Consider the following 17622-nt stretch of genomic DNA (forward strand, 5'->3'; position numbering starts at 1 on the left):
AGAGTCTAGTTTTAGTGCAGAAACCTCAGAGAGTCTTGTTAGGACATGCTTGGTGTAAATATTTGGACGTTAACAGCGTAACATCCCTAGTCCTGCTGTAGAGCCTTTAACTTCATGAAAGAGGAGCGTTACAGACATATTGGAAGGTAACGTTGGTAGAAGAAGATGACGAAAAGAAGGAGTGTCAGGACAAATGGAGGACGGGAGTTTCTGGGCTAATGTGATGATTGAAAGTGACAAAACAGAGCCAACAGCAAACTCAGCCGAGTGGAGAGAGAGTGGAAGGAGAGAGGGAGAAAGAGAGGGATGGAGGGAAACTGAAAAAGCTTCCAGAGGAGAAGATCGCAGAGACGAAAGAGGTCAGAGACCAGAGAAGGGCTGGGAACGATGGAGGAGGAGAGCAAAACCACAAGAGATAATCAAGATTCATTCTGAGTTCGGGACAAAGTGGCGAACGGCGACGTCTTCAGCTCCTCGGAAACGTCCCGGAGGCAGAAGGAGGAACGAACGGAGGAAAAGCACAGAGGAAAAAGACAAAGACAGTTGTTTTATGAAGCAGGATCTTTGAAAACACCAAACTTATTCTTTCTTTCTGCACCTGCAAAGAGAAAACAAGTGAAAGGAACCGCCAGCGGACTCCTAGAAGGTCAGGAATAGTCCCTAGGTTTCTGGAATAGTTCCTAGGTTTCTGGAATAGTCCCTAGGTTTCTGGAATAGTTCCTAGGTTTCTGGAATAGTTCCTAGGTTTCTGGAATAGTTCCTAGGTTTCCGGAATAGTGCCTAGGTTTCCGGAATAGTGCCTAGGTTTCTGGAAACATGTCCAGGTCCTCCCCCCGTCCCGGGCGACCCGGATCCGCCGGATGTAGAAACGGCTCCGGTTCCAGGAGAGAGCCGATCAACGACCATTCCTGCATGTTGAGGATCGGAGAGCGGCTGATGAGGGCCGGCAGTGAGGGGAACCTGGTCCAGAAACCCGCCGGGAACCCGGTCCAGAAACCCGCCAGGACCCACCACGGCCCGGCGGCGGCATCTCCAGCACCAAGAGCAGCCAACGGATTCCCCCCGGACCTGGACCTGCAGAACCGGGCCGGGGAGAGCAGGAGGCAGAACTCCAGCACAGGTGAGGGAACCTGCTTTACATGTCTCTGCCCTACCGTCAAACACAGGCTCCCCCAGGGCTGTGTCCTTTCCCCCCTGCTTCTTATTCTTTACACAGACAGTTGCAGATCCTCTCAAGAAAACAGCCGTCTTGTCAAGTTTTCAGGTGACACAGTCATACTGTCTCTTCTTCAGGGCCACCAATCAAATCACGGTTGTGCCCTCCCTGAATTTATCAAATGGTGTGAAGATACTGTAGCTCCCTCGACCTAAATGTATCAAAAACCAAATAAATGATCATAGATTTCAGGAAATCCTGTGTCGACCCCAAACCAAGCACTATTCACAATGAAGAGGTACAAATAGTCCAAACGTACAAATACTTGGGCACTGTGTTTGACTCGCATTTGAAATTCAATGAAAACACTGACGGCATTGTAAAGCGAACAAACCAGAGGATGATCTGGGGCCTCATCTATAAAGCTTGCTTGCGCAGAAAAAGCGCCTGAAAGTTGCGGAAGCCGCCTTCTACGCAAAGTCTCGGATCTAAAAAGAAAAAACTAACCGAAAAATCTGCGTATCTTTACGGCAACCCGGACCCTCCCGTAAGAATTTACTTAAGACACGGGGAACTGGCGGGGGGGGGAGGAGGATGGCTGCCGCTCCGAACCCACTACTCCACGCTGAAGAGGAAAAAAGAAAGTGTTCTGATTAAAATAAGGAAAGTTGGACTATATAACAATTGCGTTCATAAGGATAAAGTTTTAAAAAAAAATAAAAATTAAAGAAATAGTCCCTTCTCCCCGTGTGTGTCTGCCTGTCATGCACGGGTACGTGCGCTCATGTTGTTACAGCCGGAATAATGGTTCTGCGTCACACCAACGCAGAGCCTACGCCGTAGGGTCCGGCGTATGGTGCGCGTCGCCGCGTACCCTACGCCGTAGGCTCTGCGTTGGTGTAACGCGGAACCATAAATCAGCCTAGAGCAGCTCTGAGGGGAGACGGGAGGGAGGAGGGGGAGCGGGGGCCGCCGGGCCGCCGTCCCGAGTGTCTTGATGATTTGCTGATCCTACCGTTAGTTTTTAAACTGTAAAAAGTGGGGGGGACAAATACATCATTTTGAAAAGACGGGGGGACATGTCCCCCCTGTTGCGCCGGGGAACTCACGGCGTTTAGCGCAGCAACGGCGTGCTGCCACTCACTCGCTTTATTTTATTGTATAGCCTACTATTTATATACTTATTCTAACTTTTACTGTGACCACCAAATAATGTGGTTTTCCTGTCCTCCACATCATATCTAGGTCTCCGTGAAAGTCAGTGTCACGGTGGCTGCTACTTCTCATTCATTCTGACGCCAAACCATGGATCTGCGCCAAACAGGCTGCAGAAAGCCACTGCGCATGCTCAGCAGGCTCATCCATATGCATTTCTGGGCGTGATAGGAGGCGGATTCAGCTACGCAACCTTCCAGCTGGACTGCGTGGAAAATCTGCGTGCACATGGTTTTATTGATCCGGATTCTTTTTTGCGCACGGCATTTTCGGCTTTTGAGAGTACGTGCACTTTTAGTATGAATCCAACGCACTCCATTTTAAATGAGGCCCCTGCTGAGGAAACTCTTTTGGTATCAGCAGAAACATCTTGTGTACCTTTTATCAAACTTTTATTGAGAGTCTTTTTTTTTAAAGATTTTTTTGGGCTCTAGTGGCCCTTTATTGGAGATGCAGACTGGAAAGGGGTAGAGAGAGAGAACGGGGGGGAAACGCAGCAAAGGTGCGCGGGCTGGATTTGAACCTGCGACCGCTGCAGGAGGAGGACTGTAGCCTCAGTATATGAGCCGCTGCTTAACCCACTGCGCCACCGAGCGGCCCAAAAGAGAGTCTTTTAACATTTTCTTTTAGATGTTGGTTTGGTGGTCGTCGAAAGACAAGAAGTGTCTGAACGACATTATCAGAGTTTGCTCTAAAATGACTGGAGTCCAGTTTAAAGACTCTGCTCTCTCTGGAAAGCTCGGGTGGTGCAGAAAGCAGACAGGAAACTTTCCTACTGATGGTACCAAAATACTACTGATGGTACCAAAATACTAGCAAAATACTACTGATGGTACCAAAATACTAGCAAAATACTACTGATGGTACCAAAATACTAGCAAAATACTACTGATGGTAGCAAGATACTACCAAAATACTACTGATGGTACCAAAATACTACTGATGGTACCAAGATACTACCAAAATACTACTGATGGTACCAAAATACTACCAAAATACTACTGATGGTACCAAAATACTAGCAAAATACTACTGATGGTACCAAAATACTAGCAAAATACTACTGATGGTACAAAAATACTAGCAAATACTACTGATGGTACCAAAATACTACAAAATACTACTGATGGTACCAAGATACTACCAAAATACTACTGATGGTACCAAAATACTAGCAAAATACTACTGATGGTAGCAAGATACTACCAAAATACTACTGATGGTACCAAAATACTACTGATGGTACCAAGATACTACCAAAATACTACTGATGGTACCAAAATACTACTGATGGTACCAAAATACTACCAAAATATTACTGATGGTACCAAAATACTACTGATGGTACCAAAATACTACCAAAATACTACTGATGGTACCAAAATACTACCAAAATATTACTGATGGTACCAAAATACTACTGATGGTACCAAAATACTACCAAAATACTACTGATGGTACCAAAATACTACCAAAATATTACTGATGGTACCAAAATACTACCAAAATACTACTGATGGTACCAAGATACTACCAAAATACTACTGATGGTACCAAAATACTACCAAAATACTACTGATGGTACCAAAATATTACTGATGGTACCAAGATACTACCAAAATACTACTGATGGTACCAAAATACTACTGATGGTACCAAAATACTACCAAAATATTACTGATGGTACCAAAATACTACCAAAATACTACTGATGGTACCAAAATACTACCAAAATACTACTGATGGTACCAAAATACTACCAAAATATTACTGATGGTACCAAAATACTACCAAAATACTACTGATGGTACCAAGATACTACCAAAATACTACTGATGGTACCAAAATATTACTGATGGTACCAAGATACTACCAAAATACTACTGATGGTACCAAAATATTACTGATGGTACCAAGTTACTACCAAAATATTACTGATGGTACCAAAATACTACTGATGGTACCAAAATACTACCAAAATATTACTGATGGTACCAAAATACTACCAAAATACTACTGATGGTACCAAAATACTACTGATGGTACCAAAATACTACCAAAATACTACTGATGGTACCAAAATACTACCAAAATATTACTGATGGTACCAAAATACTACCAAAATACTACTGATGGTACCAAAATACTACTGATGGTACCAAAATACTACCAAAATATTACTGATGGTACCAAAATACTACCAAAATACTACTGATGGTACCAAAATACTACCAAAATACTACTGATGGTACCAAAATACTACCAAAATACTACTGATGGTACCAAAATACTACCAAAATATTACTGATGGTACCAAAATACTACCAAAATACTACTGATGGTACCAAAATACTACTGATGGTACCAAAATACTACCAAAATACTACTGATGGTACCAAAATACTACCAAAATACTACTGATGGTGCCAAAATACTAGCAAATACTACTGATGGTACCAAAATACTACCAAAATACTACTGATGGTACCAAAATACTACCAAATACTACTGATGGTACCAAAATACTACCAAAATACTACTGATGGTACCAAAATACTACCAAATACTACTGATGGTACCAAAATACTACCAAAATACTACTGATGGTACCAAAATACTACTGATGGTACCAAAATACTACCAAAATATTACTGATGGTACCAAGATACTACCAAAATACTACTGATGGTACCAAAATACTACTGATGGTACCAAAATATTACTGATGGTACCAAGATACTACCAAAATACTACTGATGGTACCAAAATACTACTGATGGTACCAAGATACTACCAAAATACTACTGATGGTACCAAAATACTACTGATGGTACCAAGATACTACTGATGGTACCAAAATATTACCAAAATACTACTGATGGTACCAAGATACTACCAAAATACTACTGATGGTACCAAAATACTACCAAAATACTACTGATGGTACCAAAATACTACCAAAATACTACTGATGGTACCAAAATACTACCCAAATACTACTGATGGTACCAAAATACTACCCAAATACTACTGATGGTACCAAAATACTACTGATGGTACCAAGATACTACCAAAATACTACTGATGGTACCAAAATACTACCCAAATACTACTGATGGTACCAAAATACTACCAAAATACTACTGATGGTACCAAAATACTACCAAAATACTACTGATGGTACCAAAATACTACCCAAATACTACTGATGGTACCAAAATACTACCCAAATACTACTGATGGTACCAAAATACTACCCAAATACTACTGATGGTACCAAAATACTACTGAGGGTACCAAAATACTACCAAAATACTACTGATGGTACCAAAATACTACCCAAATACTACTGATGGTACCAAAATACTACTGAGGGTACCAAAATACTACCAAAATACTACTGATGGTACCAAAATACTACTGATGGTACCAAAATACTACCAAAATACTACTGATGGTACCAAAATACTACCCAAATACTACTGATGGTACCAAGATACTACCATAATACTACTGATGGTACCAAAATACTACCAAAATACTACTGATGGTACCAAAATACTACCAAAATACTACTGATGGTACCAAAATATTACTGATGGTACCAAAATACTACCAAATACTACTGATGGTACCAAAATACTACCAAAATACTACTGATGGTACCAAAATACTACCAAATACTACTGATGGTACCAAAATACTACCAAAATACTACTGATGGTACCAAAATACTACTGATGGTACCAAAATACTACCAAAATATTACTGATGGTACCAAGATACTACCAAAATACTACTGATGGTACCAAAATACTACTGATGGTACCAAAATATTACTGATGGTACCAAGATACTACCAAAATACTACTGATGGTACCAAAATACTACTGATGGTACCAAGATACTACCAAAATACTACTGATGGTACCAAAATACTACTGATGGTACCAAGATACTACTGATGGTACCAAAATATTACCAAAATACTACTGATGGTACCAAGATACTACCAAAATACTACTGATGGTACCAAAATACTACCAAAATACTACTGATGGTACCAAAATACTACCAAAATACTACTGATGGTACCAAAATACTACCAAAATACTACTGATGGTACCAAAATACTACCCAAATACTACTGATGGTACCAAAATACTACTGATGGTACCAAGATACTACCAAAATACTACTGATGGTACCAAAATACTACCCAAATACTACTGATGGTACCAAAATACTACCAAAATACTACTGATGGTACCAAAATACTAGCAAAATACTACTGATGGTACCAAAATACTACCCAAATACTACTGATGGTACCAAAATACTACCCAAATACTACTGATGGTACCAAAATACTACTGAGGGTACCAAAATACTACCAAAATACTACTGATGGTACCAAAATACTACCCAAATACTACTGATGGTACCAAAATACTACCCAAATACTACTGATGGTACCAAAATACTACTGAGGGTACCAAAATACTACCAAAATACTACTGATGGTACCAAAATACTACTGATGGTACCAAAATACTACCAAAATACTACTGATGGTACCAAAATACTACCCAAATACTACTGATGGTACCAAGATACTACCATAATACTACTGATGGTACCAAAATACTACCAAAATACTACTGATGGTACCAAAATGTATGTGCCTGTGCGGAAAACAAACCGCTATGCAAATTCTTTAATTCCATCTGCCATAAGGCTGCTAAATGCACAATGAGTCTTGGAGTTATCTTGCCATGAACTATTGTAAACTATGAACCAGGAAGTATTGGGGATGAAGTATCCTGCTGTGCTGTCACTGGTTGTTGTTGCTGATGTGATCGTGGATATTGGCTGTTTGGTGTATTGTGTTTTGTTGCTTTGGACAGGCCGTCACATTTCCAAGTGGAAATGTCGAGAAAAAGTTGAAATGTTGAGATTAATGTTGAAGTACAATTTCGATAAAAAAGTTGAAATGTGCGAAATTTCAACTTTATTCATGAAATTTCGACTTTTTTCTTGAAAATGTATTTCAACATTAATCTCGACATTTCAACTTTTTTCTCGACCTTTCGACTCTTTTCTCGAAGTGCACAATAAAAATAAAAGTTCCCTTCTCAAATATTTTTTCTCCTGCATTGCCCTAATACTCTTCCGTAAGAACCTCACTTATTCTGGAAATAAAGTCTGGTAGTAAATATAAAACTGTTCACGAAGCCAGAACTGTTTATAACTGAGAGAGAGTGACCCAGGTTTCTGTTCAGCGCTGTAGCCGCTCGCACAAGTAAATGTGGGGATTATGTAAAATACAGTTTCTACATACAGTTTATATATATATATATATATATATATATATATATATATATATATATATATATATATATATATATATATATATATATATATATATATATACATACTGTATATGTATTACCAATTCTAATTCTAAAAATTATTCTTGGCATTATCATGATATATTGTTTTATACTGTATTTTTACATTATGTTATGAGATCATGTGGGATGTTATATTATAGTATTATTATATTGTTAAATTTTATAGTATGGTGATATCATTTTGTTATATGTTATAATATTATAAAAATGATTATGGTATATTAGGATATTATATTATTATATGCTATTATAGTTTTACATATATTACTTTATATTATATCACTCTATATGATACTTATTTTTCAAATTAATATTCTTAATTTATTTATTTACATTCATTATATTATTTACACACACACACAAACACACACACGCACGCACGCACGCACGCACGCACGCACGCACGCACGCACGCACGCACGCACGCACGCACGCACGCACGCACGCACGCACGCACGCAACGCACGCACACACACACACACACTAAATGTCTACAGCTTTTTAACATCACTCTTTTTCAAAGCTATTCTCACTTTGGACTTGTTTTGGTTAATTGCTTAGCTGTTACATTACATTGAGCACAAAACTCATTAAACTCAGTGACATTCACCTGACTGTCATTTTCTCAGGCGTTAGCTGCTCCTCGTATCTCAGAAACACGTCGTCCTCGTCCGTCCCTTCATGCAGGAACTCATGCAGGAACTCATGCAGGAACTCATGCAGGAACTCATACAGGAACTCATGCAGGAACTCATGCAGGAACTCATGCAGGAACTCATGCAGGAACTCATGCAGGAACTCGTGCAGGAACTCTGCATCTCTGCATGACTCAGTGATGAAGCCTCATTATGAAGAATCATGGAAATGTCCTCAGATACTCTGATAATCTGCTGAAGGCTCAATGAGTCACGACAAACACATCTGCACGGATTTATATCAGCTGACAGGATCAGGGCATGCTGGGTAATATTCTGTAAATAACAACCGAGGAGTTCAGCCACTTTGCTCCAAAATCAAGTGAAGGAATCCACTTTTTTATTCGTCAGACTGAGAGGAGAGAGGAAGGACTGAACCCGTTAACCCCCTCACGCTAATCTGGATGAGAGGATGGAGGGATGGAGGGATGGATGGAGGGAGGGAGGGAGGGAGGGAGGGATGGAGGGAGGGATGGAGGGATGGAGGGAGGGAGGGAGGGAGGGATGGAGGGATGGAGGGATGGAGGGATGGGTGGATGTATGGAGGGACAGATTGAGGGTTGAAATGGATGGGGGGATTTCCTCTTGACCATCCGTCACCTGTCCCTGTACATTATAGAGGGTTTGCATTGACGTCACTTCCCCACTGGACCACGCCCCCTTACTCACACTGAGGGAAAAAATGTCGGCAACTAATGAAGAAGACGCAATAACAGCTGATTCTGGGCTTAAATTAAAGGCAGTTGGACTTGACAGTGACCCGTACAGTTACCCCAAGAACCAGTGGTCCATGGACATTAATATTTGGTACAGTTACCAAGAACCAGTGGTCCATGGACATTAATATTTGGTACAGTTACCAAGAACCAGTGGTCCATGGACATTAATATTTGGTACAGTTACCAAGAACCAGTAGCCCATTGACATTAATATTTGGTACAGTTACCCCAAGAACCAGTGGTCCATGGACATTAATATTTGGTACAGTTACCCCAAGAACCAGTGGTCCATGGACATTAATATTTGGTACAGTTACCCCAAGAACCAGTGGCCCATTGACATTAATATTTGGTACAGTTACCAAGAACCAGTGGTCCATGGACATTAATATTTGGTACAGTTACCAAGAACCAGTGGTCCATGGACATTAATATTTGGTACAGTTACCAAGAACCAGTGGTCCATGGACATTAATATTTGGTACAATTACCAAGAACCAGTGGTCCATGGACATTAATATTTGGTACAGTTACCCCAAGAACCAGTGGTCCATGGACATTAATATTTGGTACAGTTACCAGGAACCAGTGGTCCATGGACATTAATCTTTGGTAGAGTTACCAGGAAACAGTGGACCATGGACATTAATATTTGGTACAGTTACCACGAACCAGTGGTCCATGGACATTAATATTTGGTACAGTTACCAAGAACCAGTGGTCCATGGACATTAATATTTGGTACAGTTACCAAGAACCAGTGGTCCATGGACATTAATATTTGGTACAGTTACCAAGAACCAGTGGTCCATGGACATTAATATTTGGTACAGTTACCAAGAACCACGTAGGCAGGTGGAAGCAGCAACGGGATGACCGGGGATGGGAGGGGGAACCGGGACCGCAGGCCAGAACGCAGCTCCCGAGGCTCCAGCCTGCAAACATGCACAAAAGAGAAAAAAGGGGGGCCGGCAAGAGAAACTACAGGAGCGATGGACAAAAATGATAGCTATGAGATATTTATAATGAATAAAAATGGAAATGGAGAAGAGAGGAAGGGAAAAGGAGAGGAGAAGAAGGGTAAGAGGCACCGCCCAGTGGATCATGTCGGTCCCCCCTGCAGCATAAGCCTATAGCAGCATATCTACCACCAAGCTATATTTGAGACTAACTATTATAGTCTTGTTCTATAGCTGCAACTATGACTACTGACTCTAACACACTAGAGTTTACACTACCTAGAGATTTACCAACACCAGCTAGAGGTTTACTAAACACTAACTATAGGCTTTACTAAACAGAAATGTTTTAAGTTTAGTTTTAAAGGTGGAGGTGGTGTCAGCCTCCTTAACCCAGATTGGAAGTTGGTTCCAAAGTAATGGTGCCTGATAGCAGAACGCCCGCCCTCCAAATCTACATTTAGATACTCTAGGAACTACGAGTAAACCTGCACCCTGGGAGCGGAGAGCTCTGCCAGGAACATAAGGCACTATCAAATCTTGTAAATACTGCGGAGCTAAGACGTTTGGGGCTTTATATGCAAGTAATAAAATTTTAAATTGGATTATGAATTTTACAGGTAGCCAATGGAGCGACGCTAACACTGGAGAGACGTGGTTTCTCCTGCTGATTCCTGTCAGCACTCGTGCTGCTGCATTTTGGATCAGCTGGAGCCTATTCAGCAAATTACTTGGACATCCTGCTAACAACACATTACAGTAATCCAGTCTAGAAGATACAAACGCATGAACTAGTTTTTCTGCATCACTCTGCGAGAGGATTTTCCTAATTTTTGCAATATTACGGAGATGGAAAAATGCTATTTTACAAACCTGATTGACATATGGTTTAAACGACAAATCCTGATCGAAAACAACACCAAGGTTTCTCACAGTTGCACTGGAAGCCATTGCAACACCATCTAGTCCCTTCCTAAGATGCTCTGGACCAAGAATGATAACCTCTGTTTTATCTGAATTTAGAAGCAGGAAATTTCTGGACATCCAGTCCTTGATGTCCCTAAGACATGCCTGAAGTTTAACTAACGGTTCTGTTTCATCCGGCTTCATAGACAAATAGAGCTGCGTATCATCAGCATAACAATGAAAGTGTATGCCGTGATTCTGGATTATACTTCCCAACGGCTGCATGTATAGACTGAACAAGATTGGCCCTAGCACTGAACCCTGTGGAACACCATAACAGACCCTTGACTGTTCTGAAGAAACCTCATGTACATGAACAAACTGGAACCTGTCAGATAGATATGATTTAAACCAACATAGAGCTGTCCCTTTAATCCTAACAACATGCTCTAACCTGTGCAGTAAAATGCCATAATCTACAGTGTCAAAAGCAGCACTGAGGTCCAGTAGAACCAGTATGGATACTAATCCCTTATCTGAGGCCATAAGAAGGTAATTCGTGACTCGAACCAGTATATATATATGTTCGAAATAAAATCTTCAAATCAAATCAAATCTGTGCCACAAGTAACCCGGATCAGGCTCAGATGTGTCCTGTTAGCTGAATTTGACGAGTCCTTTGTCGTCCTATCCAAAGGTGTTGTTTCTGTCCTCGTTCACTGTAGATACGCCTTTTTCATGTATCTGTTTGGCCTCATTTCTCCTTCCTCCCATCCCCACAGATGAAGGAATTATCTCAGAATCTTCCTCCTCTGCCTCGGCTCCAGAGGACCTCAGATCAGACCCCCAGCTGAAGAAGCAGATCTCCAACCTCGGTCTTCAGGGTAACTCTGACTCCTCCTTTGGTGGTAGTCCGGCTCCATGTTCGTCTGGCGTTGGTGGTGGTCCGGCTCCATGTTCGTCTGGCGTTGGTGGTGGTCCGGCTCCATGTTCGTCTGGCGTTGGTGGTGGTCCGGCTCCATGTTCGTCTGGCGCCGGCAGGGATGACGAGGAGAACCTGGAGAAGCTGATCCTGCAGCAGTGTGATGTGGTGAGGAAGAAGCAGGCGGTCCTGGAACACCTGAGGGAACAAAGCCCCCATCATACCAGCTTGCTGTCGGGATCTCAGCTCATGAAGAACCAGGTGAGACACACCTGCGGTACCCAGCATGCACCTGGACTGGGCTGCTGCCCTGCTCACCTGTATCACCAGCCTTAGATTGGTGGTTTTCAATCGCGTTCCTTCACCAAACATGCAGCTCTTGAAGGATAAGGTGATACATGAAGTGAGCGGTGTTAAAAAAAAAGACATATATTTGTAAAAACAATATAAATTAAAGCTGCAAGCAGCGATGAACGGTCCTCCACCCTTGTGCACGTTCAGGCTGCAGTGGAAGCTTGTATGACTTGCATGTAGATTCTTCAGGTCTGGACATTTAGCGGATGACACCACCCACGAGTCTTTATGTCAAACCATTCAAAAGTTATTGCAGAAAATCAGAAGTATCACATATCAACCAATCAGAAGAAGGGGCGGGGCTAATTCAGGCCAATGAAGGTCAAGGACTCAATACCGAGTCCGATGACACCACCCACATGTCTATCACAACCCGTTCAAAGTATTCTAGGGGGCGCTGTTGAGCCGTTAGGCCACGCCCATTAATGCAAACCATGAAATATCAAATTTATCACCAGGTCTGGCTTGCATGCAAAATTTGGTGACTTTTGGAGAACTATCAAATATGGACCAATCAGATGATGGGAGGGTGGCCTTTTTGGCATCTAGCGTCGCCACGGTAACGCTTTTGACTTAGAAAAGTAATGCGTGTCGTTGCAGGATGGAGACGCACATTTTGATGTATAACACACCTGGGTGCACGTTACGATTCGGGCCGTATTAACTGCCAAAAGAATGGCATAAATTGCGCCAAAATTACGCAATTAATTCAAATTGTTCAAAATGGCCGACTTCCTGTTCGGTTTCGGCCATGGCGCCAAGAGATTTTTCTTTAAGTTGTGACATGATACAGGTGTGTAGTGATTTTCGTACATGTACGTCAAACCGTATTGTGGGGCTTGAGGCACAAAGTTTTTTCTGTCTGAACCAACCAGATGAAGGGTGGGCGCGTTTTTTGGAGTCTAGCGTCGCCACGGTAACACTTTTAACTGATAAAAGTAATGCGCGTTGTCGCAGGATGGAGACACACATTTTGATGTATAACACACCTGGGTGCACGTTACGGTTCGGGCTCTGAAGCGGCTGAAGAAATGGCATAAATTTTGCCAAAATTACACGATTAATTAAAAACGGCCGACTTCCTGTTCAGTTTCGGCCATGGCACGTAGAGACTTTTCTTTATGTTGTGCCATGATGCAGGTGTGTACCGATTTTCGTGCATGTACGTCAAACCATATTGTGGGGCTTGAGGCACAAAGTTTTCTAGGGGGCGCTGTTGAGCCATTTTTACACACCCATTAATGCAAACCATTAAATATCAATTTTTTTGCCAGACCTGGCTTGCGTGCAAAATTTGGTGACTTTTGGGGCACGTTTAGGGAAAAAAAAACCCTTTCGTCAAAAGAAAGAATAAAGAAAGAAGAAAGAAAGAAAGAAAGAAAAAATTCCTACAGATACAATAGCGCTTTCGCACTGTAAGTGCTCAGGCCCTAATAATAACAACGTGGAGTTTTACCACACTGAATTATGATTTAAAGTGAACCGAGACAAACTGAGATCATGATTCTCAGTCAGAAATGTTCTACCCCGGTTGGGAGTGATGGAGTATCTAACCTTAACCTAACCCTAAACCTAACCTAACCTAACATAACATAACCTAACATAACCTAACCTAACCCTAACCTAACCTAATCTAAAACTAACCCTAACCTAATCTAACCTAATCTAAAACTAACCATAACCTAACCCTAACCCTAACCTAACCTAACCTAACCTAACCCTAACCTAATGTAATCTAAAACTACCCCTAACCTAGAATAACCCTAACCTAACCTAATCTAAAACTAACCCTAACCTAATCTAACCTAATCTAAAGCTAACCCTAACCCTAACCCTAACCTAACCTAACCTAATCTAAAACTAACCATAACCTAACCCTAACCTAACCTAACCTAACCTAAAGCTAAACCCTTACCTAACCCTAACCCTAACCCAACCCTAACCTAACCTAATCTGAAGCTAACCATAACCTAACCCTAACCCTAACCTAACCTAAAGCTAAACCCTTACCTAACCTAACCCTAACCTAACCCTAACCCTAACCCATGGCTGGGCAGAGGCCTCTATGGTTAGTCTGCTGAATATTCAAGACAAAATACAACGTATGAATGGCACCAGTAAGGAACTGTTGCTTCCAACAGAGTTTCTGAACAACAAGACAAACTGAATCTGTGCAGGACTGAAACCATCCATCCATAAATCCATCCATGTTGTTCCTGAGGTCTGCCACTTCTCCAGGTGCTGGGGGGGGCGTATCCTGAGGGCTGGGGGGGGGGGGGGGGGGGGGGGGGCTGCTGCGGGGTTCCAGTGTCTTTGTGGACGGGTGACAGGATGCGTCCCAACTCGCTGCAGTAAAGCTTCGTCCCGTCAGACTGGTAAAGCTGGATTGACTGGCAGCTCTGGAGCTGAAGGTGACAGAGTGGGCGGGGCCTGTCACACCACCTGAGGGAGGGGGCGGGGCCTCGTTCAGGCAAGCAAACTGGCTTCTGACACAAACATGTCCAGAGTCTCGAGTGGACACTGAAGCAGGATTGCAGCCCTGGATTTGAGCCACCCTCCTCAGAGCTGACCCCCCCCTGCAGGTAAGCACCATGAACACACCTGTACCTGGCCTCACCTGTAACTGGCCTCACCTGCACCTGCGTCGCTGCTGCCTATCCATGTCAGGCAGCAGGTAAACCGGTATTAGTGACTCCATGTCAGTTCCTTCACAGCCACCTTCAGGGCTCCGTATTTACACACCTGACTGAACCAAACAAACACTTTCTGCTTATTTAAGTCACAAGTTACATATTTAAAGGAAACGTTTTGGGGAAAGGGCGTCTGCTAAATAACAGAAGTACTAAAATCTGTTCAGGAAAGCTGCTAGTCGCAGTAAAAAACAGGTATTTAACTGTGAAAGGTCTGTTTTAATCCAGAAAGTTCAAATGTGAGTCTTGTTGTGTGTGTGTGTGTGTGTGTGTGTGTGTGTGTGTGTGTGTGTGTGTGTGTGTGTGTGTGTGTACGTGTGTGTGTTTGAGTGTGTGTGTGTGTGTGTACGTGTGTGTGTGTGTTTGAGTGTGAGTGTGTATACGTGTGTGTGTGTGTGTGTGTGTGTGAGAGTGTGTATACGTGTGTGTGTGTGAGAGAGAGTGTATATTTGTTAGTGAGTTAGTTTAAACCTCCATGTTTAATTAAGCATGGAGGTTTACATATAACATTTCTCAATGACTACAGGCCTCCTGGTGCCAGTTCTGTTGGTGGTAGTGTACCGGCCCCCTGCTGGTACCAGTTCTGTTAGTGGTAGTGTACCGGCCCCCTGCTGGTACCAGTTGTGTTAGTGGTAGTGTACCGGCCCCCTGCTGGTACCAGTTCTGTTAGTGGTTGTGTACCGGCCCCCTGCTGGTACCAGTTATGTTAGTTGTAGTGTACCGGCCCCCTGCTGGTACCAGTTCTGTTAGTGGTGGTGAACCAGCCCCCTGTTGGTACCAGTTATGTTAGTGGTTGTGTACCGGCCCCCTGCTGGTACCAGTTGTGTTAGTGGTAGTGTACCGGCCCCCTGCTGGTACCAGTTGTGTTAGTGGTAGTGTACCGGCCCCCTGCTGGTACCAGTTGTGTTAGTGGTAGTGTACCGGCCCCCTGCTGGTACCAGTTGTGTTAGTGGTAGTGTACCGGCCCCCTGCTGGTACCAGTTGTGTTAGTGGTAGTGTACCGGCCCCCTGCTGATACCAGTTCTGTTAGTGGTAGTGTACCGGCCCCCCTGCTGGTACCAGTTCTGTTAGTGGTAGTGTATCGGCCCCCTGCTGGTATCAGTTCTGTTAGTGGTAGTGTGCCGGCCCCCTGCTGATACCAGTTCTGTTAGTGGTAGTGTACCGGCCCCCTGCTGGTATCAGTTCTGTTAGTGGTAGTGTACCGGCCCCCTGCTGGTACCAGTTCTGTTAGTGGTACTGTACCGGCCCCCTGCTGGTACCAGTTGTGTTAGTGGTAGTGTACCGGCCCCCTGCTGGTGCTTATCTATTTCTGGTTTATTGATCAGTACAGATAAATTCTTCATAGTGGGTGACTTTAACATTCATATGGCTGTTGACAACAATAATCTTAAATTAGCTTTTAATTCTCATTAATAAATAATTAACTGTACCGTTCCTCCCTCTATCTGGCAGATTTTGGATTTTCGTCACGTTTAAACTCTTGTTTCTGTTGTTAATCCGGCTCAGCAGCACTTTGGTTTGGTTTCATTTCAAATAAATCCCCCCTTATGATCCAGGTCCTGGTCCAGGTTTCTCCCCCCTTATGATCCAGGTCCTGGTCCAGGTTTCTACCCCCTTATGATCCAGGTCCTGGTCCAGGTTTCTTCCCCCCTAAAGGGGAGTTTTAGCCAGTTATTGATTATGTAATAATTGATCGGGCGTCATGCTCTGGTCTCTGAAAAGTGCTTAGGGACAACTTGTGTTGTGATAGATAGTCAGAGGTGGTAGAGTAGCCAAAAATTGTACTCAAGTAAAAGTACTGTTACTTCAGAATAATATGACTCAACTAGAAGTAAAAAGTATTCATCCAAATAATTACTTGAGTAAAAGTAAAAAAGTACTTGGTGAAAAAACTACTCAAGTACTGAATAACTGTTGAGTAACGTCTGATTTATTTTTTTAACACAACCATTCAAACAGACAAAAGTACAAAATAATCATCTTCAGGCAAATTAAATCAATAAAATAAATTAAAATTAATAAAAAATAAAAAAATAGGCTTAAATTAAAATAATCTTAAAGTAAATTCAAGTACTTTAATAAATAATAAAATAAATAAAATAGTAACAGAATAGAAAAATAAATTAAGCACAAGTAGCACAAAATTTCCAGCCTTTGTACTTTTCTTTTTTAACCAGGCAGAACTAGAACAAACATGAACTCATAGAAACTCTGTGTGTGTTTGAGTCTGTGTAAATGTGACAAAACATGCAAAAACTAACATTTCTCCCAAAGAATCACCCAGTGATGTCATGAGATTGACGCGTACGCGGATAAAAGGGATAAAAGGGATAAAAGAAAAGTAACAGCTCAACGTAGCCTAATGTAGCGGAGTAAGAGGAACAGTTTCTCCTTCACAAATCTACTCAAGTAAAAGTAAAAAGTATAGTGATTCAAAACTACTCCTAAAAGTACAACATTTCCCAAAACCTACTCAAGTAAATAGAATGTGTGTCCTACATGTGTTGGTTTAGATGTTGAAGAAGCTTCCATCTGCTTCCTGTCATGTGATGTTGGTGTTTGTTGTTTCCAGGTAAAGTGTGTTCAGTCGTC

At 42.1% G+C, this 17622-nt stretch overlaps 1 protein-coding gene across 1 annotated transcript; it reads left to right on the top strand.

The window, feature by feature from the left end:
* The first annotated feature begins 720 nt into the window (after positions 1-720).
* LOC133451746 (uncharacterized) lies at positions 721-12322 on the top strand. The gene is made up of 2 exons (XM_061730887.1): positions 721-1120; positions 11847-12322. Exons 1-2 carry the CDS (start codon positions 817-819, stop codon positions 12320-12322), a joined length of 780 nt encoding a protein of 259 aa, XP_061586871.1. The 5' UTR covers positions 721-816.
* Positions 12323-17622: the final 5300 nt, after the last annotated feature.

This window comes from Cololabis saira, chromosome 10 (genome assembly GCF_033807715.1).
Source record: "Cololabis saira isolate AMF1-May2022 chromosome 10, fColSai1.1, whole genome shotgun sequence".
NCBI lineage: Eukaryota > Metazoa > Chordata > Actinopteri > Beloniformes > Belonidae > Cololabis > Cololabis saira.

Excerpts from the sequence above, each read along its gene's own strand:
- LOC133451746 (XM_061730887.1), top strand. The coding sequence starts at position 817 with ATGTCCAGGTCCTCCCCCCGTCCCGGGCGACCCGGATCCGCCGGATGT. Across the intron at positions 1,121-11,846 it reads GAGGCAGAACTCCAGCACAG|ATGAAGGAATTATCTCAGAA; the intron begins GTGAGGGAACCT and ends CCATCCCCACAG.